General features: G+C 42.6%; 1 protein-coding gene across 3 annotated transcripts in view; it reads right to left on the bottom strand.

Moving 5' to 3' along the window:
• The window catches only part of adam9a (ADAM metallopeptidase domain 9a), a 35,474-nt gene extending 8,465 nt beyond the window's left edge, over positions 1-27,009 (bottom strand). For 2 of the 3 annotated variants that reach the window (XM_030359440.1, XM_030359442.1), the window contains exons 1-17: positions 26,553-27,009; positions 21,779-21,882; positions 20,300-20,358; positions 20,130-20,208; positions 19,627-19,703; positions 18,633-18,831; positions 16,086-16,151; positions 7,285-7,356; positions 6,560-6,729; positions 6,107-6,188; positions 4,364-4,497; positions 2,980-3,151; positions 2,743-2,835; positions 2,459-2,563; positions 998-1,088; positions 540-645; positions 167-347 (exon numbers count right to left, since the gene is read on the bottom strand). In XM_030359440.1, the coding sequence (XP_030215300.1) occupies positions 167-347; positions 540-645; positions 998-1,088; positions 2,459-2,563; positions 2,743-2,835; positions 2,980-3,151; positions 4,364-4,497; positions 6,107-6,188; positions 6,560-6,729; positions 7,285-7,356; positions 16,086-16,151; positions 18,633-18,831; positions 19,627-19,703; positions 20,130-20,208; positions 20,300-20,358; positions 21,779-21,882; positions 26,553-26,637 (1,875 nt within the window). In that variant the 5' untranslated portion in view covers positions 26,638-27,009. The remainder of the gene's footprint in view (positions 1-166; positions 348-539; positions 646-997; positions 1,089-2,458; positions 2,564-2,742; positions 2,836-2,979; positions 3,152-4,363; positions 4,498-6,106; positions 6,189-6,559; positions 6,730-7,284; positions 7,357-16,085; positions 16,152-18,632; positions 18,832-19,626; positions 19,704-20,129; positions 20,209-20,299; positions 20,359-21,778; positions 21,883-26,552) is intronic. The other variant, XM_030359441.1, reaches the window with a different exon arrangement.
• Positions 27,010-27,624: the final 615 nt, after the last annotated feature.

Raw genomic sequence — 27,624 nt, 5'->3', positions numbered from 1 at the left:
TTAATCTGGCATTGGATTGGCCGGACACTACTATTCTATGGTTAAGCTGATTTATATTTAGTAACCCTGTAGCAAAAATAGCAGCCCTCTGTATTCGGTTAATCCTACTGAATAACCCTGATCCCGGAAAGGTGTATACTAGGCCTAAGCATATTATGTGCAGTACCATGTTGTCCCCACAGGGGGTGCCCTCGGTCACCATGCCTGGGTCTGGTACGTCAGTGCCCAGCATGAAGTCCACACCGAAGCACTTGGTGCCACCGATGGGCGTGGTGATGATGGACGGATCGATTCCAAATATAGTGGTGTGGACGTTGGAGCACTGCAGCTTCCCACACGGCGCATTCCTACCAGCCAAGAGACACACATATTATAGTCTATTATCTAGAATCTCCATAAGACAGCTAATATTTGCATATTATTACCATATTACTATTAACATTGTGTACACATTTGACTTGGATGATGTTCATAACATAAAAAGAGACGCGTTTGTGTGTGCGTGTGTGTAAAGGCACACATATGGGTGAGTGTCTGACCTGCTCTCACACTTCTTGAAGCCGGATTCTTGGTATCCACAGTTACCAAATCGATCTCCCTTACTGTTAACCTCTGTAAAGCAAACCTTCGGAGCGGCTTTGGCCTCTGGGAGGAGGAGCGGAGAGGGAAGGAGAGGAGATTAGAGGAGAGGAGAGGGGACAGGAGATGGGAGGAGAGAGTAGAGGAGAGGAGAGGAAATGGGATGGGAGGAGAGAGCATAGAACATGGGAGGAGAGGAGTTAAGAGGAGAGGAGAGAGTTGAAGAGATGACAGGAGAGAGGAGAAGATGACACATCCTCATCAGAGAGAGGAACGGTGATTAGAGGAGAGAAGAGGAAATGAGAGGAGATGGGAGGAGAGGAGAGAGGATTGGAGGAGAGAGAAGAATATGACACATCCACATCACACACAACAACCAGATGGCATTGAACATATATCATGTGATGTGGCCGCATACTTGATCCAAAGATAGCTTTGCACTGTCCTTCAAGGTGTTGACACTTTCCATTGTAACAGTAGGCCTGCTGGTTCATGCATGGCTGGCCGTTCTGGAGAAGCAAACACAACTCTAGTTACAGCTCGCTGGGAATCACCAGATGGTTGATTAAGTATGACAGGATGAAAGCAGGGGCACTAAAACTAGTGAAAATACAGATTATAAGGTCTCATAATTAGTTACATTTTTATTTAAATATTGCGCATGACATGAAACCATTATGATGTATAGTTAAATATATATCAGTGGTGGCTGGTAGTTTTTTAAAGTGAGGGAGGAAGGACTGCGCGCTTGGTTGCCATTGGCCTGCTTGCACTGTTGGTGTATGGTGGCATAAGAATGTGAGACTCAAGTTGTTTCAGGGTGTTTTGGTGAACTACAAAATAGCAGGGAGGGAGTTATGTGAACAAAATGTATACAAAGCCACCAGTGGCATCACTGTAATTTGAGAAGGAAAGGATGCAAAGCATATTAGTCAAATCAGGCCTACTATTTTTTTGTAAAAGTAAATCAAAAAATCTGGGCCTATCATTGGGCCTATTTTTGCCCTCACTGACTGAAGTTATTTAGCTATGTTTATTTTCAGTTACAATTGCTTGTAATGCTACCAGTAAGTCATGCGTACCTAGCAAACCATGTAGCACTCACAACACTGACGTTGCCATTACTTCTGGTGACCGTGATTTTGGGAAGTGGTCTACCTATTTCTTTGGTCGCTAACTTAGCACTGTAACTGAATGAATGGAATGCTTTTTGTAATAAGACGTTAACAATGTCCTCCGTTTCCAATGTTTCCATTGTGCATTTAGGATCTCGCTATCGCAGATTTCACTTGCTCTGCGTCTCTCAGACTGAGCACCGCGGCAATGCAGACCGGGTTTGCTATCGACAGCGTTGCCAGATTGGGCAGATTTCCCGCCCAATGATAATCTTTCCAGCCTAACATGGTTAAAAGTAGCCCAATTGGGTGGGAAATCGGACCAAACTGGCAACACAGCTCAACATCCAGGGATCCTGCTTATTGGTTCATAGCGCAGACGGATAGATTTTTGCGCGAATCAGACCCCTTAAGGTCCCACCCACTCAGAGGAGGATTTTCCTCCTCTCTCCCATTGAAACCCATGTTATCCACCGGCCGCCAGTACTTTCGGGAAAATGAATGGGAGTCAACGGAGGCGGAGGGAGGACGTTCCTCCCTGAAGTAATTGTCAATAGGCGATGGGGGGTGCTAATGTCCCTTTACCCAGGGAAACGAACATTATATATTCAAAGGCAATAAAGTAGTCATATTTAAGGGCATTCATTCATTACAATAGTCTGGGCAATCTACATTTTTTATTCTCAACAATGTTAGGGAGGATCTTCCTCCCTCTCCTCAATGGAGAAGCCTCCACTGATATCTATATATACACAACGCTCTACCTGTATGAATATGTCCGGTTGGCAGAGAGCAGTGGTCCCGTTGCAATATTCTGGAAGATCACATTGATCTGTACTCGAGCGACACACTGTGCCTCCTGGGAGATACTGTACACACACACACACACACACCCACACACACACACACACACAAACACATAGAATACGAGCATACCAGTCACATAGAACTGTAGACAAGGTTGTGGTTATGATCACGGCTGAAGTCCTAATAGGGCTGTATTCAGATGTGGGGTGTCGGGGTTAGACTTGGTGTGTGGCTCCTGTACCTGACATTTGTGGCAGCAGACTCCATAAGCACACTGGGCTCCAGGCATCCGCTTACAGGTCTTATACTCACAGCAAGGGTCTTTCTGACACTCCTACACACACACACACACACACGCACGCACACGCACACACACACACACACACACACACGCACACACACACACATTACATCACAGCAGACGTGAAACGCAGTAGTTCACAAACTCCCTCAAATGTATCCATCTTATCGATCCTACCTTCTCTGATCCACAGTCACAATCTTCTCCTATGTCCACCAGCCTGTTTCCACAGAAGGGGGCACTGTAGGCCTCGTCTGGACGGGGGAAGTTGAGCAGACAGGTTCCGCCTGTGGCCAAGATCATCTTCTCAAAGTCATCCGAACTGCAGCTGCTGAAGTTTCTAGATCCACTGGTGAGAGAAGAGAGAAGTTGAGAAAACCCGAAAATCATTAACGTTTGGGCTTATCAATAGCAATATCGAGTTAGGTTATCAAACGACTGTTAGGTTATCATGATCAAATGCAACAAAAAGAAACAGTAAATTGAGTTTTTGGTGAGAAACACGAGCAATACTGTATAACTCATGTTTCTATGTTACTTATACAGTTGTATAGTGCTCTAATCATTTTAGTTTATATAACAAAAAAAACTACTGATGTCAATATTTATTAAGAATTACATATTTAATTTAAATGCAATTATTTATTTCCTAAATATTTTCCTCATCACTAAAAACGCTTCGTATTTCCACCAATTAATAGAAAAGTATCGATAGTGGTATCGATAAAGACTAGGATCGTTAAGGAGTATCGAAAATGGTATCGATATCAATAAATATTAATGATCCCCATCCCTAGACATGAGAGAGGAGAGGAGAGGAAATGAGAGAGGAGAGGAGAGGACATGAGAGAGGAGAGGAGAGGATATGAGTGAGGAGTGGGCATGTGAGAGGAGAGGACTTGAGAGAGATGAGAGGAGAGGACATGAGAGAGGAGAGGAGAGGAGAGGACATGAGAGAGGAGAGGAGAGGAGAGGACATGAGAGAGGAGAGGAGAGGAGAGGACATGAGAGAGGAGAGGACATGAGAGAGGAGAGGAGAGGACATGAGAGAGGAGAGGAGAGGACATGTGAGAGGAGAGGAGAGGACATGAGAGAGGGGAGGAGAGGACATGAGAGAAGAGAGGACATGAGCGAGGAGAGGAGGGGACATGAGAGAGGAGAGGAGAGGACATGAGAGAGGGGAGGAGAGGACTTGAGAGACGAGAGGAGAGGACATGAGAGAGGGGAGGAGAGGACTTGAGAGACGAGAGGACATGAGAGAGGAGAGGACATGTGAGATGATAGGACATGAGAGAGGAGAGGACATAAGAGAGGAGAGGAGTGGAGAGGACATGAGAGAGGAGTGGAGAGGACATGAGAGATGAGAAGACATGAGAGAGGAGATCTAGGATATTCCATAGGAGGGGTAAGGACCAATTGTGAAAAATGTGAATGATACTGTGTGTGTGTGTGTGTGTGTGTGTGTGTGTGTGTGTGTGTGTGTGTGTGTGTGTGTGTGTGTGTGTGTGTGTGTGTGTGTGTGTGTGTGTGTGTGTGTGTGTGTGTGTGTGTGTGTGCATACGTTGCTGTAGAGTTCATGATGCAGCCTCCAGCGCCGCACGCACACTCCCGCCCGTCGTCGTGGTTCATCCCCAGGTTGTGACCGAGCTCATGGGCAACGATCGTTGCAAAGGAGGGCAGGTTGTTATTAGTGAACTGAACAGAGGGACAGAAAGAGAGAAGAGAGACACACGTGGAGACAGGAAAAGAAGGTGCCAGTGAATGACTATTGAACTTGACTACTGACTTGATCTTTTCATCATTTATATATATATTTATACAACGGGTGGCTTAAATGCAGTGATCTGATTGGTTCCTAACTGTTAGCGTATACATAACTGCTATGACGCCCAATCATTTTGTGAAAGTTTGCATATCACTCAGCGCCTTGAAGTAGAAACGGTTACAAAGTAGCAGTTGTTAGTAGCCTAAAAATATGTTGAATGAGGTGTAAATGTTGTTACTCCGGGAGTGAGCAAGGCGATGGAGAGACTAACGAAAGCTTAGGCACACAGTGAGTGAACTCCTCCATAGGATAAATTGCCGGCGAACCGCTCTAGCCCAGCCTTCTCTCGGAGGGACGCTAAAGTGTGATGCATAGCGACCGTCGTGCATTTTGAAGGCAGCCAGGAGGGACTACTTTTTTGTATTCTTTAAAAAAAAAAGCTATTTTGACTTTCTTGTTTTTTTTTTTAAATGTAGTGTGTCAATGACTTTTGTTTTGCCATAATAGTAACCGTTGTATAAAAGCAATAGCTCACTTCAGTCTGTGGTATGTGCTCATTATACCACTGTGAAGGGGGTCGCCGGCCCTCCGCTGCGCGTCGGGCCGAACAACGCCCCTTAACAGTGGTATAATGAGCACATAACACATATACAAACATTCTTTATGGTTATGCACCTAGTAAAAGAAAAACATAAAGGTTTTTTTGTTATGGGTTAATCTCAGCAAGATCAGAGCTACCAAGAGACACAAAATGTTTTTATGTTACATTAATGCTAGCTGGAAAATGAACAGCAATAAGGCCTGTGCACACAATGATTCTTGGAAAGATCATTCCCACTTAAAAACTGCGTTGTCAGCTTGCTGTGGCCCTTTGTTTGTTTGCAGTAGTCTTGGTTCCCTGTCTCTCTGCTAGTAGTCTTGGTTCCCTGTCTCTCTGCTAGTAGTGTTGGTTCCCTGTCTGTCTGCTAGTAGTCTTGGTTCCTTGTCCGTCTGCTAGTAGTCTTGGTTCCCTGTCTGTCTGCTTGTAGTCTTGGTTCCTTGTCTTTCAGCTAGTAGTCCTGGCTTCACTTCCCCATGTCTCATATGGATTTTTAATCGTTTTTTCTAAGTGGGACCAACTTTATGACAGACCACCAGTCACTCTCAAAAGGAGTGTATGTTGATACCAAAGAGGTTAATCATTCACATCGTCGATGTGTGATAGCCCGATGTCTTTTTACCAACACATGAGCATTAGCTCGAATAGCTGGAAAACAAAAATGTTGCAAGGTATCTCATTGAAATGTAAGAACGTAAATAGTTGTTCATAAATGGTTATCCAAACAGCTACAATGTTATAAAATTACATAATTTCTTTAGGATTGCTATGTAACCTGTGAAATGTATGTATTTGCTACCTGCGCCATAATGTAAGACAAAAAAGGTAGCCTATTGCAGCCTAACTAGTTCAATAGCAGCCCAGCTTGCGAGGCTACAATCCTTTGGTGGTTGTTTTGAGATATGTAAGGTAAAATGGATTCAAAAAAGGAAGTATCGTACTGCGTTGATCCCTCCCCCAAGGTTCCGGGTACACACGGTTGAGATGAAGGCCATTCCTGCCGTACTGCCAAAACTCTTCTTCCTGGAGAGATCAACATCATCAGCATCATCATCATCAACATCGTTTCATGAAAGTGCCGCTAGCACGCTCAAAACAATTCTCCTCACATAATCCTCATGGGTGTGTGAGGTGTGTTTCTGCCTGTGTGTCAGCTAACATGTGTGTGTTTTTGTGCATATTTAAAACCCATCTCAATATTAATTACTTATGGGTTATGAAACATTCTGTGTGAGTGTGTGTGTGTGTGTGTCTGTGTGTCTGTGTGTGTGTGTGTGAGTGTCTGTGTGTCTGTGTGTCTGTGTGTGTGTGTGTGTGTGTGTGTGTGTGTTTCTGTGTGTCTGTGTGTGTCTGTGTGTGTGTGTGTGTGTGTGTGTGTGTGTGTGTGTGCTCACAGGATGAGTTGTGCCGAGTCATGGCGGTGGCGTGGCAGCAGCTCCTTCTCCCTCCACTGGGTGAAGCGACTCAGCACTTCTCCAGCCGAGCCCTTGGTGCTGAGCTTGTTCTGATGGGCCCAGATCTCCAGACCAACCAGCACCACGCGGATGTTCAGGGGCACATACATCTGTTCTCACACACACACACGCACAACAATAAAGGAAAAAGCCTTTGAGTACACAAGTAGTAGGGATGTCCGATATTGGCTTTTTTGCCGATATCCGATATGCGATATTGTCCAACTCTAAATTTTCGATTCCGATATCAGCCGATACCGATGTCGATATTTGGGTTATTTTTCCTCAAACCTAATTTAGGTAACATTACATATCTCCTGTTGTGGAATTAACACATCATGCTTAATGTTATTGTGATGCCCCACTGGATGCATTCTTGAATGCAACAAGGCTTTCCAAATGTTAATATTGTCTGTGCAAAATAAGAAAAATACTTCAACTTAATTTAAGGGAAAAGTGCCATGTTTTTTTTTTTTTTTTTTTTTTAAAAAATCCGATACCGATATTGACCGATATTACATTTTTATGCTAATATCGGGCCGATAATATCGGTGGGCCGATAATATCGGACATCTCTAACAAGTAGCGATGAGTCGATCGATAACCCCAGCCAATCCCATTATACGTGTGTGTGTGCGTGCGTGTGTGTATGTATGTATACTCACACTGTCAATGTAATTTGCCAGTTCAACCATCTCTTCTCTCACAGCCGTCTCATTCCTATACTTGTAGTTATACTAGAAGGGGACACAGTAGAAAAGACAGACAGAGACATAAAGACAGAGTTAAAGAGGTAAAGACAGACACAGGGACAGAGCCATAAAGACAGAGTTAAAGAGGTAAAGACAGACACAGGGACAGAGGCATAAAGACAGAGTTAAAGAGGTAAAGACAGACACAGGGACAGAGACAGAGACATAAAGACAGAGTTAAAGAGGTAAAGAAAGTCCATATCAAGACAACGAAAGAGCGAGAGACAGAGACAGAGTCAGACATTGCGTTATACTTCGCTCTGTAGTATAAACAGAACAGGGTTCCCTGTAGTGTAAAGGTCCTTGCTAACTGCCCCGACAAACAACAAATAAATACCCATTGGTGGTTGCCGGCTGGATAAAGTTTCTTCATCTCGAAACGGCGTTAAACAATTTCTGTAGTGTATGTGTTTGTTCGGGCAGTGTGCAAGCCTTATGAAACCTGGGGACACTGTAGTTTAGACAGAATAGGGTTCTGTTGTTTAACTGTATAGGGTTCTCTGTAGTTAGGATAGAACAGGTTCTCTGTAGTGTAACAGAACAGGGTCCTCTGTAGTTCAAATAGAACTGTAGTTGAGCATTACAAGGAACGGCTCTAAGCTGGAAACAGCCTGGCCTGCGGAACCAAACAAACATGGTACAGCTGACCATCGATTGCAAGAGACTAATAAAGTTTCTATGTCTGCAGATTATGCTGTCACAGGTTCGATATTTTAATAAAGAAAATAAACAAATTACTACTCGGATGTGAAACAAGACTACACTCGCTTTAGAAGAGATAATGGGAGCTGTTTGCTTAATCAACGACGCCAAGATGGTGTGCACCGATTTGCAAGACTCTTCTACAGTGCTATCACCAGAATGCTGCCGCAGCTGATCAGATTGGAGGTCTAATTAAAGATATGGCATCCGAAGTGCAGGCATAAACGGAACATTTCCCATAGCCAGTTGGAAGGCAAGCTAAAACGTCCCGCCGGACATGTCTTTTGACAAATGGTCTGTAATGGTTCAATCAAACCTGTGTAGTAGAATGGCCACTGTAGAAATACATTTGCTAAAATCACCTTCTGAAACCTCCATATTGACACTCGTGAATGAGTTTCTATCTGATTCTGGAATCAAATAAAAACAGAAAAGCCTGCGTAACTTTGCGCCTCGCACTTGTTGAACCGGCGCATGCCCCCCCCCCTCAAGAAGTTCGGTATAGCATTGTCAAACTTCTGGATCTGAGATTACATGTAGTGTACCAGAACAAGGTTCTCTGTAGTTTAAACAGAGCACGGTTTTATGTAGCTTAACATAAGAGGGTTCTCTGTAGGTTATAGGGGACATATCATACCACCAGGTGTGAGTAGCCATTACAAGCCGTTTTCAAAATGTGCAGCATTGTGACATCACAGGTGGGCATGTCCACCTAGATGTGTGACGGATAGATGAGCAACGTTTGCTACAGTCCACTGGGAAGGCTGGAAGACTGACCTATCCAGCACACATCTAGGTGGACACGCCCACCTGTGATGTCACAATGCTGCACATTTCCAAACCTGCTTGTAATGGCTAATCACAATCACAACTGGTGGTATGATAGGTCCCCTTTAAACAGAACAGAGTTCCCTGTAGTTCAGACTAAGGATGTCACGAGAACCGATACTTCGGTACCAAGTCGATGCGACAATTCTAAAAACGGTACTCGTTTTTCTACAGTACCGTAGGTACCGGGGATGCAATTCCTCCGGACTTCACGTGGGCAGCATATACACTCACAAGTGTTGTAGTCCGCCGTTAAATGCCAAAGGAACACAGAAGATGGAAACTGAAGTTGCAGCGAGTGCGACAGCTCCGCCTCGACTCGTCGAAAGAATAATAGCAAGAGTCGTGTCTGGAAGTACTTTGCGTTTGAGGCGGATGATCAGGGATTAATAATAAATTCGCAAAAACCTATATGCAAACGGTGCCATCAAGCTTTTCAAACGAAAGGAGGGAACAACTTATCGAAGCACCTCAAAGACAGATTTATTCAAAGAATTCAAGTTGAGTGAGTTTCAGGTCATGTTAACGTTACATTAAAGGTCCCATGGCATGAAAATCTCCCTTTATGAGGTTTCTAACATAAATATGAGTTCCCCTAGCCTGCCTATGGTCCCCCAGTGGCTAAAACTTGCGTTCGGTGTAAAACGAGCACTAGGTGTTCTGTTCGAATTTGAAAAAACGGAGGCTCAAGCGTGCTGATTTGGAATGTGGTACCATATGTCCATGGGCCTAGCGGATGCGGGGTACGCGGGGGACATGTCTCCCGCACTTCCCGTATCTGTGCCCTCTGTCCCCCGCACTTTTTACAGCCATAAAACCATTCAATTCATTTTTAACACGTGTAAACACGTTTTTCCGAGCCACCTTTGAACGCACCATGAGCAGGCGGAGCCAGGTGGTAAACACCGCTGCCGTGTTGTGATTTCAATCACACAGACGTTGATTCAGATCGTTTTCAAGCATGGTCAGCAAACCAGCAGCCAAGAGGCAAAAAAGATGTCCTTGTTTTTTCCAAACAAACCGTGTAAGTTGAGTAATGCTGTTGCATGTTGTTTAGCTAAATGATGACTGACTAATAGATGTCAATATATCAGGTTAAGCTAGTTACATTTTTTTAACTATTACCTACGTTAAATCGCTTACTAGGTGCAGAGGTGATAGTAACTAGTTACATTTACTCTGTTACATTTACTTGAGTAACTTTTTGAATAAATTTTACTCTTAAGAGTTGTTTTACTGCAAAATACTTTTTTTCTTATATTATTCTAAAGCAGGGCTGTCAAACTTATTTTGGTTCAGGGGCCACATACAGCCCATCTGATCTGAAGTGGTCCGGACCAGTAAAATAATCACGGAACACATGGATCTATATTAGCACAACACATTTTGAGTGAATACATTTTTACATCTGAACAAACTCACCACACTAAACAAACTCAAGTTGGAGCTATGAAGAAAGCTATCATACTTGAAATGTAAATGTGTGTACATAAATAAAATAAACAAACATAAAGGTTATAGCAGTGCATGAGCAATGAGATTAGGCTACATCAGATCAAACTGTTTTGTAGGCTACTGAAGCTGAGAATGATATACTGCACGATATTCATTGTCTTTTAACATGAAACCTGAGTAAACTTATTTTCAAAGACCTGTATTCATCAGAGTGCCAACATTTCTGAAAGAGCATCACAAGAATTATGCCCAGGCCTACTTGCTGATTAACTTTTTTTTTTCTCACTGCAATCTATTTGCTGCTGCTGGCTTCTGAAACTTGCCATATTTTAGCCTTTACGAGTGCATCAATATCAGGTGTCGAATCCTGAGTAGCAGCACATTTCACAATGTCATTCAAGTGTGTGTTTGTTAACCTTGAGCGGTGCTTTGTTTTATTTAGTTTCAGTACAGAGAACACCTGTTCAAAAAGATAGGTTGTCCCCAACATGGATAAAACCTTTGCAGCCAGGGATGTTAATTTGGGGTACCCTGGCAAGAGATATTGATAAAATGTGTCCAAGCCCACAGATGCAAATTTGTACTTCATATTGGTATCACACTGCAAGTCAATTAACTCGAGTTGGATGTCAGCTGGCATGTCAGAAGGCTTGACTGTTAATGGCGGGCGAAAAACTGCAAATTCCTTATCTAGTTCACTGAAGACCTGAAACCTCCGTTCGAACTCCTGCAGCAATCCTGTTATCTTGTCTTTTTAGTAATCCATATCAGCATTACGTCCTGTAGCACGCACAGCGGTTAGATATGGGAAATTGGCGGTGTCACCACTAGATAGCTGCGTCTCCCAGAGTGACAGTTTTAACTTGAATGCGCGGAGTGACTATTTTTCTGCGGCCCTGGCTGCAACATTTTGTTAAGATTATTCAGGTGCTGTGTAATATCCCCCATAAAGGCAAGATCCTGCACCCACTGCGGACATTTAAGTTCCATGAACCTCTCGTAGCTCAAAGAACCGCTTGAGCACGGCACCTCGGCTTCTCCACCGTACTTCAGTGTGGTATGTTAGGCCAGCCTGAATGTCATTATCTCTGAGAAAAGTGTCAAACTGACGGTGATTCAGAACTTGCGCTCTGATGAAATTTACAGTTTTTACAACCACAATCATAACATGATCCATTTTTGTGTTTTGCAACACAACGCTTCTTGAAAATGCTTCGTGAAATGCCCAAAAATCTTGTCCCCCATTTGCGGTCTGTACTTTCTCTCGGGATTTTGTCGCAACGCCTGCCTTTCTCCCGACCATTGATGGTGCGCCATCTGTAGCCAGGCTGACGGCATGGGACCAGTCCACTCCGACCTTGTCCAGCACTCCAACGAGAGAGCTGAATATGTAATTCGCTGTTGTAGTGTCCTTCATAGGCACCAATCAAGGAACTCCTCAGTGATTGTAAAAGTCTCATCAACACCCCGAATAAATATGGCCAGTTGAGCAATATCTGTTAAAGCAGTGCTCTCATCAATTGCTACCGAAAAAGCAATAAATTACTTGATTTTGTCATTCATTTGGCTGCCCAAGTCTCCTGAGAGCTCTGTTACCCTATCTGCGACAGTGTTCTTCGACAGACTAATGTTGGCAAAGGCAGATCGCTTTTCAGGGAACACGACTTCTGCAGCCTTCAGCATGCATGTTTTCACGAACTCACCATCAGAAAATGGCTTGGATGCTTGCACTATCTCGTGAGCAATAATGTAGCTGACTTTCACTGCTGCATCACTGAACTTGCGTCTGAAAGTAAAGGTAGACTGCTGTTTCTTCAGATCAGCTAAAAATTAGTCTATCTCTGCTTCCTTTCAATTGGAGATTTTTTTTTTATGATGAGTCTCATAGTGGCGCTGAATATTATATTCTTTGAGCACTGAAACTTGCTGATTACATACCAAGCACACTGCTTTTGTATTCACCTCTGCGAATATATAATTCTCAGTCCATTTTTCCTGGAAAACTCTGCACTCTGAATCCACTTTTCTTCTTCTTGACAGACATTTTGGTAATGGGGATGTCACCCTTGATAACTTTTGTGGTGAAACAAGGACAAGTGTGGAATTTCTTCCTTTTTTTTTAAATATATTTTGGCTGCCCCCTAGCGGCTGGAGTGAGCATTTCGTTTATTTCTTTAGAAAATCAAAACTCATCACAGGAATGGGCTAGAGACTTACTTCTTTTTTTGACATACTGACATAAATGTATGGTACGCGGGCCTGATCAAATCATCTTGCGGGCTGGGGCAGTATGTTTGGCACCCCTGTTCTAAAGTAACAATACTCCTACTTGACTACAAGTTTGGCTACTCTACCACCTAGGAATAAACCCACTCCTCGCATTTCTGCACAGAACTTGTGCTCACAATTGTTTTGCACATATTTTTTTTAATCTTCATACAATAGATGAGCAGGGTCAGGGAGGAGACAGTGGAACAGAGTCCAGCAGCAGCAGGAATGAACAGGGAGGGTCTTCACAGCAGGTGAGGAGAAATTATAACCAAAGTCCTCAGTTATAACTGGCTGAGAGAAAATATTGATAGCAATTTCACTACTACTACTGTATTCCTAATTCTATTTCAAAATGTATTTATTATTATTATTTATTTTTTTTTTAATGCCAAAATAGAAAGAGCAGGGTGAGAGGAGACAGTGGACCAGTGGCCAGCAAGGATGATCATGCAGGGTCACAGGTGAGAAAATAATTTAACTAGCTGAGGTAAATATAGATCGCATAAAGTGACTTATAGTTTTGCTTTGCACATTTATTATCTATATCATTGATGGAGAAATTTTAGGAGAAATAATAACTGGCTAAGGAAATGTCTATAGGATAAGAGTGACTAAGATTAGCATTTCCACAGCTATTTCTGAACTAGTCTTATTTATACTTTAAAATGCTATTGTCTGTGTTGCAATAGGTAGCACAGGGAGAAGGTCATGTGTCAGGGGAGAGACCAGGCTGCAGCATTGACAGTCAGGGAGAGGCTTTAGCAGAGATACAACAGAGGATGGATCTTCTGTGGGCACAAAACCCCATTAGAGAGATCCTAAGACCATTGTGTCTCAGAAGTTGGCAGATAAAACTAACATTTCAGAGACAATGGTATCAGGACTTCCCGTGGCTTCATTTCATCCCAGGTGTTGAAGGAGCATTGTGCTTTTACTCTCGCAAATGGACTTCATTTTCATTGACTGGCCAAACAGAACTCCCAATTCATGAGCCCACTGCAAAGAGTCACGAACAACAGAAGAGGCTGGCAGGCATGCTGTGTGATTAGGTTCACACAATGGGCCCCGCAATGTATCACAATGGGCCCCGCTTATTATCAGGAAACTTGAAAAAGTACTCTCAACAGGAGTGAAAGATGATGATGTTTTGCTGCAATACCCAGAAGGGTACAGACCTTCTCTTCAAGTGCAATAAGCAAGGTTCAAGTCCAAGTATGACTTTCAGTCAAGCAGTGAAGATGCTACCATTCTGCAAGGAATTTTGCCAGAAGTCAGGGGTCTCTTTGAACAAGTAGAAATACTTGTGCGGTTGCTTCTTACTGTGCCTGCCTCCTCGGCTGAGGCTGAAAGAAGCTTCAGTGGTCTTCGGAGGTTAAAAACCTGGCTCCGAAGCACAATGACTTGTGAATGTCTTGGCTCAACAATGTTGCTGTGTGTCATATCCACAAAGATAAACTGGACAAACTAAATAGGAGAGAAATTGCTCAGCAATTCATTGCAGCTGATGAGAGGCGCAGAATCACGTTTGGGTGCTTCACTTAGGTGAGATCAGTGTACTGTGTAAAGTGTACTACATATATGTTGTAGCGACTAGACCATGATTGACATGTGATACATACCACCATGTCTGGGGTATCAATACCCAGTATTGCTTTCATGGAAAATGGAATGCACCTTGTAGTCCATGCTAAGTTCAAAAACACATTCTGTGAGCATTGGAACTGTTAGGGGAATACCAATGTTTGACTGTAGATTGTAAACTGATAACGTTGAAATAAATGAATAACAAATGTGGCCAGATGTCACCCAAGGCCCAAAGAAGGGCCACAAATATTAACAACAGTTATTTAACTTTAGAGGATAATCAACAAAGTAACTTTGTTACTGTTTATTTAATATAACCATTATTTTATTTTTATTATATTATTGTCTCTATTTGTGTCTAAAAGAAACCTAGAAATGAAAATATTATTTTGTAATGTAGTTATCAGGAGAGCCTGTAGCCTTTGATTCCCTACATGCGTCCCCATGCGTACACATGTAGTGTGAACAAGGCGTCGGCTCCGTGGCCTGCGTCAAAAAGTTGAGGAATGTTCACCTTTTCAGGCATCGGTCGGCCAATCAGATCGCGGTTATGCAAATACACTCCACGCGATTCCTGGATCCATTTTGTAATAACAAGCAGGAAGAAATGTGTAATGATAGGATTGTTTTTAGCCACCTGTTGTTTGCGTCATCTTTTGTATTTATATCCACCTATCGCCATTGTAGCGGGAAGCGATTTGATTGGCTGCAGTATGCGTCTACAGAGATTAGTCCCCTATACGTCAGACACGCCCTCGGTCATCCGTTGACGGACGCATGTAGTGTGAACCAGGCGTCACGGTTCGGGAGGCAAGTGATCCGCGGATGGCTGGCGATGCAAAAACAAAAACAAAAAAGTTGTGCGTTCACGTGATCGGCGCATGTTTAATGGACAAATACGGTATTTAGCACAATGAGCCCCCTTTCTGATTTGTCTAGGATGAAATATAGTGGTTGACACAGAAATGTTGACTATTGGTCCTGTCTCAGGTATTTGGCTCGTTTCGAAACGCCCCTGCCTGCTTCACAATGGCTGGCTATGGGAGTCACAAACCTGTCCTTAAAACGACCCTAAACTTTCGTTTTCAGACATGTGCAACTCACCGAGTGGTTATTGTTGTTCGTTGATGTTCCTAATCAAGTATCGTAGCGAAATACAGTTCCTGTCGTGTTTTATTTGGCATTTTGTAAATCCCATTGAAACGGAAACCGGACCGGAACCAGTAACAGACAGGGGTTTATGTTTGGTTGTAGTCTTTTCGCTCGGTTCTCCGTCTCAACCGTAGGGCTAGAACCGAGCCAAAAGACTACAATCAGACCCCTTTCCGTTTCCGGCCATGAGTGTACGAAGAGAAATCAATGGATTTACAAAATGCCAAATAAAACACGACAGAATCTATGATACTTGATGATCTTCTTTTTTTTTAAGTTGTAAATCCAGGTCTTCTGTGCTTCCCTTGGACACTTTTTTTTTTAATTATATTTACTATTCATGTTTAAAAGAAGAAGGAACTATGCCTCAGTTTGCCCTTTATATTGTTTGCTGCTGTTCTTTTTTTTTTTTTTTAAAGAGCAGTTTTTTACATTTTTATTCATTACTTGAAGGCTACATGCCAGTGTCACTGTTTTTTATTTTTTATAAATGAGTGTATGTTGAAGTACATGGGATTTGTTGCTTTGTTTTTTAACGTGGTATCGAATTGGGTATCGAGAATCATGGAATTTCACTGGTATTGGTATCGACTACGAAATGTCTGGTATCGTGACATCCCTAGTTCAGACAGATCAGGGTTCTCTGTAGTTCAGACAGAACAGGGTTCTCTGTAGTTCTGACAGAACAGGGTTCTCTGTAGTTGAGTAGAGCTGCATCTTACCCGTTCATTGTCGACCACCAAGAACAGTTCAACATAGTGGGTCTGAAGGAGAACAGCACGGCGTACCTGGAGTCAATACACATACACAAATAAACAAATACACAAACGCAAACAAACACAATATTAGCTATATATACACATCAAATCCAATGGTTAACTGTTTGCATGTGATAGAGCCTTTCTTTAACCTTTGGCAAAAGCACTGCATGTGGTACATGGGATTTTATTTTTGAAATAGACAGATTTACAATAATAGAACAAATAAAATAAATCATTGAAAAAAAAAAATCATATAGATTAAGTAAATAAAGTATAATGGGTTGTTAATGCAAAAATGGTTTCCCTTTGTGCATTCATCATGTTTTTGCCATTTGTAATGATCTCCATTGATGTTTTGTGTTCATTTTTGTTTGCTAAATAAACTCACTAGGAGCACCATACCCCCTGGCCACAGCCTTTTAGTAGTCATAATTATGTACAGTGGAAACTGGGACTTTTTGCTCAGCTACTACATGTGTATTTATCGATCTTTCACCGTTTGCGTGTGAGGTGGTCAAAGTGGCTGGGACCACTGTGATAAGTAAGGACTAATCGCCGAGAGGCAGGGCAATAAACAGTTTGATATGCCCGGCTCGTGAATGACTTACCGACCGAGACGAAGATGAGGGCGGTAACACGAGCCGGGCATATCAAACTGTTTATTGCCCTGCCTTGAGGTGATTAGTCAGTTTATTCTACTTCTCGCCGGCCAACATAATAAAACAATTCAAATACTTTAATAATTAGCCTTTTTCTTATTCGCATTGCATGCTTATTAAATGCAGTGTTTCCCCTACCATTGTTCAGGCCTGGCGGGCCGCCAGGCCAACGAGCGCCCCCGCCAGGCCAACAACCGGCCAAAAAAATGAAAAGAAATGAAAAAGAGAAAAAAAAAAAAAATGAAAAAAAAAAAAAAAAAATTTTTTTTTATTATTATTATTATTAGCCATAATATCATAACCATCCAAGCTCACCACCAGCTATCTCAATATGTATTGGTGCTTTATGCTCCTGTACATGAAATTAGTTTATATTAAATCAACTTTGTTTTTAGAAAAACACTGTTTATTCTCCGGCAGAAGAACTATACCATGAACCGATCGAGTAAATGCGACGTCTGATTGGTTCAGCCCGCCGTTACCATGGACATTTTTACCGCCCCCGCGAAACACTAGCCTCGTTCTTTATATGTCCATAATTTAACCAACTTGTGATGGCTAAGCAAGTGTTTTATTTGGAAATAACCAACAAATACTCTAGCATCCCGTGAAAAATGTATAACAAATCACACCATCAGCTCTTACCACCGGGCCTAAAAAAAATTCTAGGGGAAACACTGAAATGTATACTCTGTTTAAGTTCATCTCCCTCGAAAAGTAGTTCCCTTTAGAACTACGGTGAATAACGTTAACTCAGAGTAGGTAACTCGTTTCTATAGCAACCACACAAGGCAGCATCTGATCACTAGTTTAATAACGTAGTTGTTACATTGTATCTCGCTTGCAAAAATATGTATCGACTGACCCTATGATAGATTTCCGACACATTTTAGAAACTTTTTTAAACAAGGTTTATTTTTACAATGGACCTCATGTTTGAAATGTATGTGATATAAAACGATACAAGCGGCGTATTGATCTACTGTGCTCAGTCAGCAGTAAGTAGAACCGACAAGTCAGCGGGCAATATGCTGGATTAATGCACCCCTCCCAGCCAATCAAAATCGAGCATTCTTAAATGAAGTAGAATAAGTAAGGAATAATCACCGAGAGGCAGGGCAATAAACAGTTTGATATGCCCGGCTCGTGGACGGCTTACCGCCCGAGACAAAGTCGACGGCGGTAACCTTCCACGAGGCGGGCATATCAAGCTGTTTATTGCCCTGCCTTGAGGTGATTATTCCATTTATTCTACTTCTCGCCGGCCAACATAATAAAACAATTCAAATACTTTAATAATTAGACTTTTTCTTATTCGTATTGCATGCTTATTAAATGTATACTCTGTTTAAGTTCATCTCCCTCGAAAAGTAGTTCCCTTTAGAACTAAGGTGAATAACGTTAGCTCAGCTGTAGGTAACTCGTTTCTATAGCAACCACACAAGGCTGCATCTGATCACTAGTTTAATAATGTAGTTGCTACATTCGTATCAATTCAGCTTTAATGACGATCGATCAAACATGCTTTAAACACTTGTTTAACTTTTTTAAACAAGGTTTATTTTTACAATGGACCTCATGTTTGAAATGCATGTGATAGAAAACGATACAAGCGGCGTATTGATCTACTGTGCTCAGTTAGCAGCAAGTAGAACCGACAAGTCAGCGGGCAAATGCCGGATTAATGCACCCCTCCCAGCCAATCAGAATCGAGCATTCTTAAATGAAGTAGAATAAAGAGTAAGAGTTTGTGTTTGGTGTGTGCGCGCGTGTTCGATGTGTGTGCACGCGTGTCCATGAGTGAGTGACAGAGAAATGGCAGAGGGAGTGTGTGCGTGAGTACACCCACCCGCTTGTGGTGACCCATATTCCGATGGCTTTCCTCTGAGCCATACTGGGCATGTGTCGCGTACCCGTGCTTTATGTGTGGCGTGCCACAGCCCATGGGCTGTGATGTCACATCCTGTAGGCGGTACACTATGTGCTGCTGTGGGTCAGAGTCTAAAGGCTCCATTCCAAAGCTATCATTAGATAGATGGAGCACACCCCTGAAGAAGACCATGATGGAGACAGAGAAAGAATCAGTTATGGGATTTCTTCAACTATTTGTTTTCATTTCATTTATTTTGATTATTGTCATTAGATCTCTCCCGGGCCAATGCACGTGCATGCACACATCAGCACCGTGCAAACACATACAGACCAGCACCGTACACACACACACACACACACACACACACACACACACACACACACACACACACACACACACACACACACACACACACACACACACACTATATCAGTGCATGGACACATCAGCACCGTGCACACACGCACAGACCAGCACCGTGCACATACACAGAAACACACATCAGCACAGTGCATGCACACATCAGCACCGTGCACACAGACAGACACACACATCAGCACCGTGCACACACACACACCAGCAACCTGCACACACACCAGCACCGTGCACACACAGACACACAAATACATAGACACATCAGCCCCGTGTCATCAGGCTGTGCACTCACACATCAGCACTGTGCCCTCACACACATATATCAGCACCGTCCACACACACACATACACACATACACACACACAAATCAGCCATGTGTACGCACACATCAGCACTGTGCAGACACTATTAGCACACGACATAGTGCATGAGTGCACCTTCACAACTCAACAATGCTGCTGGAAAGGTTCTCAGGGGAACCAGGGGAAAGTACTTCGTCTACAGTCTAGAATTGCAATAGTAGAGTATGGTTTGTGTCAAGTAATGTCAAATACAACAATTATAAGGCGTTTAGGGCATTCAATCTGGGCAATACCTGAGACCATCGCAGATGCTCATCGCGACAGAAGAACCTTCCACGCCTTCAATGTAGCCCTGGTAGTGACAGTGATCCTGTAACACAACACACACACAATACCCAAGCCCACCGTCACTCACTTAGAAGTACAGGCTAAAACGCATGAGAGCCATAATCACTTTTTACTTTCTTCTCGCTTCAGCACAGTCACTGTTTTGCATTCTGGATGTTCAGGGCTTATGGCAGGATGTGTGTCCTCTTGCTATCTCAGTTTTTTTCACACACACAGACACACACACACACACACAGTGTTGCTTTCTATGTCCCATAGGAGCTTATAAAGCTTCTGGTTGTGTACGACTGAGATGGATGGCGGAACAGCTTTCCCAAAGTCTTGTGTCCAACCTCTTTCCTTCATTCCCAGAACTCTTTCTTTCTCCCTCACTCATCCTCTCACTTCCTCAGATGAACACGATTATTATACTATGTGTTTATGCGTGTGTGTTTGTGTGTGTGCGTACTTGTACAGGTGGCCTGCTTGTGACCAATGTTCCATTATCACTGTAAGTGAACATGGTGAAGTCATGAGCCAGCAGCAGCCTGTAAAAACCAAACCACACATGGTTAAGGACCACACATCACAACAAACAATGCAGTACACAATCACAACAACCTTTCAATATTCTCTTACTGGTTTCTCTGCATGTGAACCAGGTGTTCCTTTCCATGGATTCTAATGCCGTAGGACACCTTGCGAGAGTGACAGATAGAAGGACAAATAGTCAGAAAGACAGATACGTTTATGTCCTTCCTATTCATTAATGTACTCATCTTGTTTGAGAATAACTGGCCGGACAGATGGGGAAAGAGGAAAAGGACATGATGAAAACAAAAAATACAAGGTCATTGTCTGTGGCTTCTGACTCACCTGGTACCCTCTGCCACACACACACACACATGCCCACACACACACAAACACACACACACACTAGTCCATGCCAACACCAACCCACACACACATACGTGACAGATCCATGAGCCCCCCCCCCCCCCCCCCCCCCCACACACACACACACGCACCATATGGTGTTTCTTTTGTACTCAAGGTCCTTAGTCAGAGTTGAAGCTAATGAGGACATGCGGTCAGCGGTAAACTACATTACCCAGCAGGCAGCAGATGCTGGGTGCCCCCTCGAACACACACACTGTGGCAAAAAGGTGAGTCATCTCTGGCACAGAGATCAAGCTCAAAAACTCTGGATATGACTAAGTAGATTCAGAAATGTGGCAAAGAACCTAACAAGCCTATGAACCAAGTCAGGATAAACGTAGCAGACTTCTATTCTTTTCATTCTTTTTTGTTAAATTTGAAGCTGGTGTAGATACGATTTTAAAGTTATAAAGAGAGAGAGCAGAAGAAGAAAATATTTCTGCTCTGCTCTCTGCAATGTTTAATGATCTGCCATTGAGAGATGTTTCCTAGCTCTTAAATGCAGCCCAAAGCACCTTTAAATATCGATAGAGTGAGACTTTCTGAATGTAGCCCCACTGTCAACGGGATCAGGAAAGAGATGCGACTGGTCAGCTGTTTGTCTGCTGAGTGTGACTTCCTGGGGTCAGAGTGCACAGAGGATGCATGAAAGGCTGCCAGCTCTCCCAGGGTTCCCATACAGCAAGGCTCCCAGTCATCTTACAGTGGAATGCTAGCATAAACCAAGGCCTATAAGCTAGTTTAAGGAAAACCCCACACTGAAACTATTGATTTCAGATGATAAGTGATGTGATGTAGTTGATTACAGAGTGCTAAGGATTGACCCTGGTCAGAATCTTGACTGAAATGCACAAGTTTAAAGATGTGAAAGATTGGTTAAACACTTGCTACTGCAAAAGTCACTAGCCATTTTGAGGTTATTGATCAAACGTTTTTGCTGCATCCCCCCCCCTGGTTATACCGAGGCCCTTGTAATAGGCCGAAATGGTCAAAAAAGTGTCTACCGTTTTCATAGTGGTTGGGCGAGCCGTCAAAGTGTCTGGTTATCCTTTAACATTTATCACTCAATCCTATTTGGACTGGACCCAGATCTCCTCTTGGTTTTCTAACATGCAAATGCAAACTAAGTAAAGGCAAAAATATAGCAGACGAAAAGGCAACAGGTCAAAACCTTCATACCTGATTGGTTGGCGTGTCCCTCACATCCCGCCTCTGCTTGTTGGAGATCAACCGTGGGACTGTGAGTTGGTAAGAGGAGAAGTGCGCCATCTGATTGGAGGAGCCTTGTAGAGGGAAATAAGTTTTAAAAACCTTACCACGTCACATTTAAAGTGTCAAAATCCTACATCACAGTTATTGTCTCAAAGTCCAATATCACAAGCATCATTTACGTGTCCTTCCAACTCAAAGGAAAGTATTCACCTCTGATGCTGTGTGGACAACCTAAAACCAGACTCCATCAATCTGAAGGGCTGTCTAATCCCTGCTGCTCAGCACCCTCAACTAGAAACACGCTGAACCAAAAACATAGATGACATCTTTTTTCTTTTTACAGATTAGACCATTAATACTTTAAATAATACCAGACACGATATTTGCTGGTGACCGTGCCAGCTGGAGACAAACATCATTAAACGATGGAATTGTCAAGAGAACCACATCGGAGGATGTGTTTCATTATCAGAGCTGTCTATTACAGACAACTCTGATAATGAAACACATCCATCATCCATGTTGTCATCGTGGCGGTGAGATCCCATTGTAGGTATGTTGATAAACAGCTGACAGAGGGGTTTTAGTGCTTCAAAGTTCTCAGTTCCGGACTGGCCTGGGGGCTCAAAACATTACAGTAGTTTTCTTGCCTACTACACCCCAAGCTGATCTTTACATTCTACAGTATAGCTACCATGACAACAAACGTCAAGGACAGGTCACCCTCTCAGGTACAGTGACATACCCTCTCCCTTGGATGTCCAACACACACACACACACATTTGCTACAAACAGAAGATCTAAAAGGTTGTACTAAAAGTGCACTGAAGAGCACCTGAGAAGATCCATTGAATGAGTGCACAAAGGCAGTCTATACTACACTACAATATAGCACATGAAGAAGAACAAAGGCAGCGGGAACTCTTCTTTTGTTCCCCAGGGAAGCAGCATGCCCGCACGGTGTATATATTCTTTATTGCAACAGCCCACTCACTAAAGACTCTTTCATTAGAAAATCAACTCGAGTGCCTTGACCCAGATTCATTATCACTTTTTGTAGTTACTATTTTTCTTGTCTCTACATTTCTTTTTCAAAGCATCGAAAATAGTTTGAGGACACTTTGATCTTTTGCTATTTATCCACATGTGGCAGTGTGTAGCTCACCTATAAAGTAAACAAAAAACAGCCTGTGTTTTCACCAGTGACTAGTGTTTGCAATACCGAACTGAACACCCTTGGCTGTGCAACGCTAGGATGGGCTTTCTATCGTTGCTGCCAAACACCAAAATATCTGTACGAACAACAAGTATTGCTATGATAAGTATTACCCAATCTGTCATATTCGAGCATATAGTATTTAGAGAGAATCATGACTCAATAATGAACAATGTACTGTGAACAATAAACAGCTGTACTTCATTACAGACCAAATGGCCTACATCTCACATGCTGCAGCCCGTGTCCCTGCTGTCATCATCATGCTCATCTGAAAACACTAACGAATGAGGGGAGAGATCAGAATCAGAAAGGATTTACCGGTAATGGCCAAGAAGTGTTTTACACCAACCAGGAATTTGGCTTGGTGAATAAGGTGCATACATTAAGACAATAACAATGAACAAACGGTGAGTGAGTGAGTGAGTGAGAGAGAGAGAGAGCTAACACAATATAAACAAGCAGGGACATAAGTGATCAATTAAAAATAGGATAAAATAGAATAAAATAAAAACTAAATTAAAAGATACTTAAAAATGTATAAGAATTTACAAATTGGTGATGGGTATGAGTGCCAGAGTCAGTTTCAGTCAGTGGGGGTGGTGGTCCTGGGACCTGTTAAGGAACCCAACTGAAAAGGGGAAGAAACTGTTCAAGTGGCGGGAGGTTTTGGTCTTGATGGACCGCAGCCTCCTGCCAGAGGGGAGAGTTCCAACTCACTCTTATCGGTTGAGCCAAACATTGTCAGAATAAGTGATGCCAGTTCCTGATTGTGGGGTACTGATACTGGCTAGCTACACACAGAAACCTGATTTGCATGCAACTATGTTTCTCCTTTATTTTTTGCATGCAACCTCTTGCGGGCCAGAAAAAAATTAAGAGGGGCCACATTTGGCCCACGGGCCGCTAGTTGAATAGGCCTGGCCATAGCAGCAGTGTACCAGACAGTGATGGATGAGGTGAAGATGGACTCAATGATGGCAGTTTAGTAGTGCACCAACATAATCTCTGGCAGGTTGAACTTCTTCAGCTGGCGCAGGAAGAACATCCTCTGCTGGCCTTTTTTGGTGAGGGACCTGATGTTGAGCTCCCATTTTAGGTCCTGGGTGATGATGGTGCCCAGGAAGCGGCAGGACTCCACAGAGTCGACTGAGGAGCCACACAGGATGATGGGGGTGGATGGGGCTGGGTTCAAGTGGTTCAAGGTGACATTTTTGTGATCTCAGAAAACCCACATCTAAATGATCATTGATTGCATGGCAAATTTAGTAAAAAGGACTGAGATGGCCTCGGCTGATTCACAGCTACATCCTGGGCCGAAGGGAGTAGGAGCATCCCTATCTGCAGTGTGCTGCCAACCTTTCTGGCCTCACTTCCGCAATTCTACCTTTGTATGGTTGTTGTGTTGAGGGGCCTCTCAGCGCAGAGACAACTTTTCTTTAAGACAGTTACGTTGTCAATACAGTTCAGAGAATTTCCATCACAAACCCAACTCAAATATATGATGTTGGGACACACAGGGGAGACGCAATCCCAGTATGCGTGTGTGAATGCGCATTGCGCACCCAAACACACACACACACGAATACTGGACATAGGGCTTCCCTTGTGTGTAACCTGTAGTAGTGTGTGCGATCTGCGGGCAATAGTTGATGTGATCGTGTCACCACAAGGCCAGCCAGATGACAACCTAGCTGTAACGCGAAAGATGGTCATTATGACGTCTCTTCACCTGTATCCGTATCTAAGACAGACATTAACACATGCAAACATTGAGGATAATAGGGGTAGTTTCGGTTGACTCTTATCATGTCAAATCAACATCACCCCTATAGACCTCTGAAGAATAAGTCCCGCCTCCGAGGCTCCTGGTTCCATCGGTTAAATATCTATGGGAAATAACATGGGGTTTTTGAATGATCGTACATAACAAACTCTGTAGGTGGCGAAGAAGTAAAAGCCGCTCACGTTTTGAACTAAACACTCTTTCCATCTAGATTCCACTCGGAGGCGGGACCTATTCTTCAGAGGTCTATTATTATGACTATAGTTAGTAAAGATTGCTACCGTATCTAATCGCCCAATGGGAGGACGGCAAACTATAAATGACTAGTTGGAGCCGTTTCCTCTGAGAAATGAATCAACAGAAATGTGATCATGTTTGGGAGGCTGACTGGTGTGTAGGGTGCCATTGGGTGACAAGAACTCTAGCTGTTCAGCATGCAGCGTAATTCCAGCCGTAAGCTGCTTAAGATGCTTACAGACGGCACATTGCTTGGTCCAAAAAAATACCTGATCCACACAATGTGTGTATATAGATATATTTGTTTGATACAGATCCTTTGTCTGAATATAGAATAACCACTATTCAACTGATCATAGATAATGAATAACAATGATTATAATATTGGCTAAACACTGATCATATACAAAGTTCAATCGCAATGTAGGCTGTGTTCAATGTGAACACATGTAAAGATTCACAGGGTCCACACAGATGCCACCAAAGATTGTGTTTCAAATACACCACTCAAACATCGAAAATCACTTATTTTCCTTTTTCTTTGTGTTGAATATTTTTCTGTTTTTTAAACTCTGCGTAACCCTCACATATAGGAAGTGAAAGATGTTTTACACAAGCCAGTAATGTGTGTCTCACTCTTTCCGGGATGTCGACATTGCAACATACAGGCATCTGAGTCTGCCAGGAAATGGCTGCTGTTAGGACTCGAAGCCTATTCACATACTTATTCAAATAGGTGCAGAGTAGCAGCTCTTTAGACATTAAGGACTATGTCTGCTCTCAAGTCATATTAAAGTAACTTCATTATCCTCCACCATCCTGTCAGTAGAGCAGACCAGCAGTTAGTGTCGCAGGGGGCATTGGATTATGCTGATAATAAAGAAACACACACATAAGAGGATACGTAAAGGAGAAAATGGGAAATGTTAGGCTAAATTAAATGTGCACTGATAATGTTCACCTAGTACACCGCATGCTTTGCAGTAATTATTAGCTGACTATTTGGGAAATACAGAAATATGTATATTACAAATAATGACCATTTGACTAGAGGCATTGTATAGGCCTATGTCCAGTTTGTATACGCTCAATAACGTACTGCAGACTTTGAGCACAATAATGGACAGCTATGCTGATTTCCATTATTCCAATAACAGAAATCCTAGGCAATATCGACCATTTTAACACGGAATCAAGATCATTATATTGTCCAGATTTACGTCATGGGGGAAAGTGGTAATATTGAAGACAATATGGGTAGTGTATGCTTCTGTTTAGGACAGAGAAAATAACACAATAATGTGCTTTAAACCAGAGTAGTGGTAGGCAACTAATATCGTAGTCTTGAGTTCATTCGGCCGGTGTGTAACTAAATCGTCGTCAGTAAACGGGCGGGTAGTTCATCTTGAAAAAATTGGGAGCTGAAAGATGTCCCATAACGGTGTAGAGTTAACGCACTAACCGACACACTATAGCGTTAGTACGATGTATTATTGACTTACCTCCAGTACAGTCGGCGAGTCCATTCAGAACGGCAAAGAGGCACAAAAGTGTGGAATATACATTCAAAAGGAATGTCACCTCCATTTTATATGGCAAATGTCAAACCCACGTCGTGTGGACAAAAAAAGTAAAAAAAATAAAATAAAGTTGTCTTGGTTGAGTCGTTCGTTGTACAATAATTAAACAGCCGTATGTTTTAGCAAAAGGCTATAACGTTAGACATTGGCAAGTTTTTTTCTTTGGCCGTGCCATTCTTCTGATAACCGTTCGACTTGCCGGTTCCACAATACTTGTCGTCCTTGTCACCAGTACAGGTCTCTGTTATATCGTAGCCCTGTGGGGTATCTAAACAAAAAAGCAATCAGTTGACCGTTTCGTTCCAAGTCAGTAAACCCTCGTATAATTGTTCACCAAGCATAAAACGCCTAACGCCTGGACAATTCACGGCACTTCCGGTAAACGTTTTTCAGAGTAAAAGTCTTTCACGAATAACGAGGGCTCTATGAGTGACTTTAATTTGGGTATTTACGTATCTATTAAATATGTTTGATAGATTTTACCAAATATATTAATACAAGGTATAACTTGCATGAAGCAGCGTGCGAGTCAGAGTTGTAACTTGTAGACAACACGGTAGACCCAGACATTTGATTTCGATGTTTAAGTGGGATTTAAGAATATAAGAATGTTTTTTAGTTAGAAGAAAAATAACCTTTCCCCACAATTGTAAAGCCAAACATCTGATGTAATGGTTGGCTTTTTTTTGGGGGTCTGATGTAACTCATTAAAACTTGAATGAAAACAATATCCTAACCTATCAAAGTTCAATAAATCCTCATACTGTCAATTAAACATGGGTCAACTCATTTTCTTGTTAAGAATACAAATCCATTTAATTGCCCAAATTATAAACTCTGTCTAACTGCATATTTATTTATTTATTTTTTTACATTGATTATTTGTCTTTGAAACTTCAAATTCCCCATTCGGGATCAATATTCCTCCTCGTTACCGTCATTTACAGCTTGTGGCGAATAGGTTGGTCGTTTTTTGGCAAATATCCATTCTTAC

The sequence above is a fragment of the Gadus morhua genome, chromosome 6 (assembly GCF_902167405.1).
Source record: "Gadus morhua chromosome 6, gadMor3.0, whole genome shotgun sequence".
NCBI classification, from domain to species: domain Eukaryota; kingdom Metazoa; phylum Chordata; class Actinopteri; order Gadiformes; family Gadidae; genus Gadus; species Gadus morhua.
Note: the sequence above shows the minus strand (reverse complement) of the source record. Positions and strands in the feature narration are given on the sequence as shown.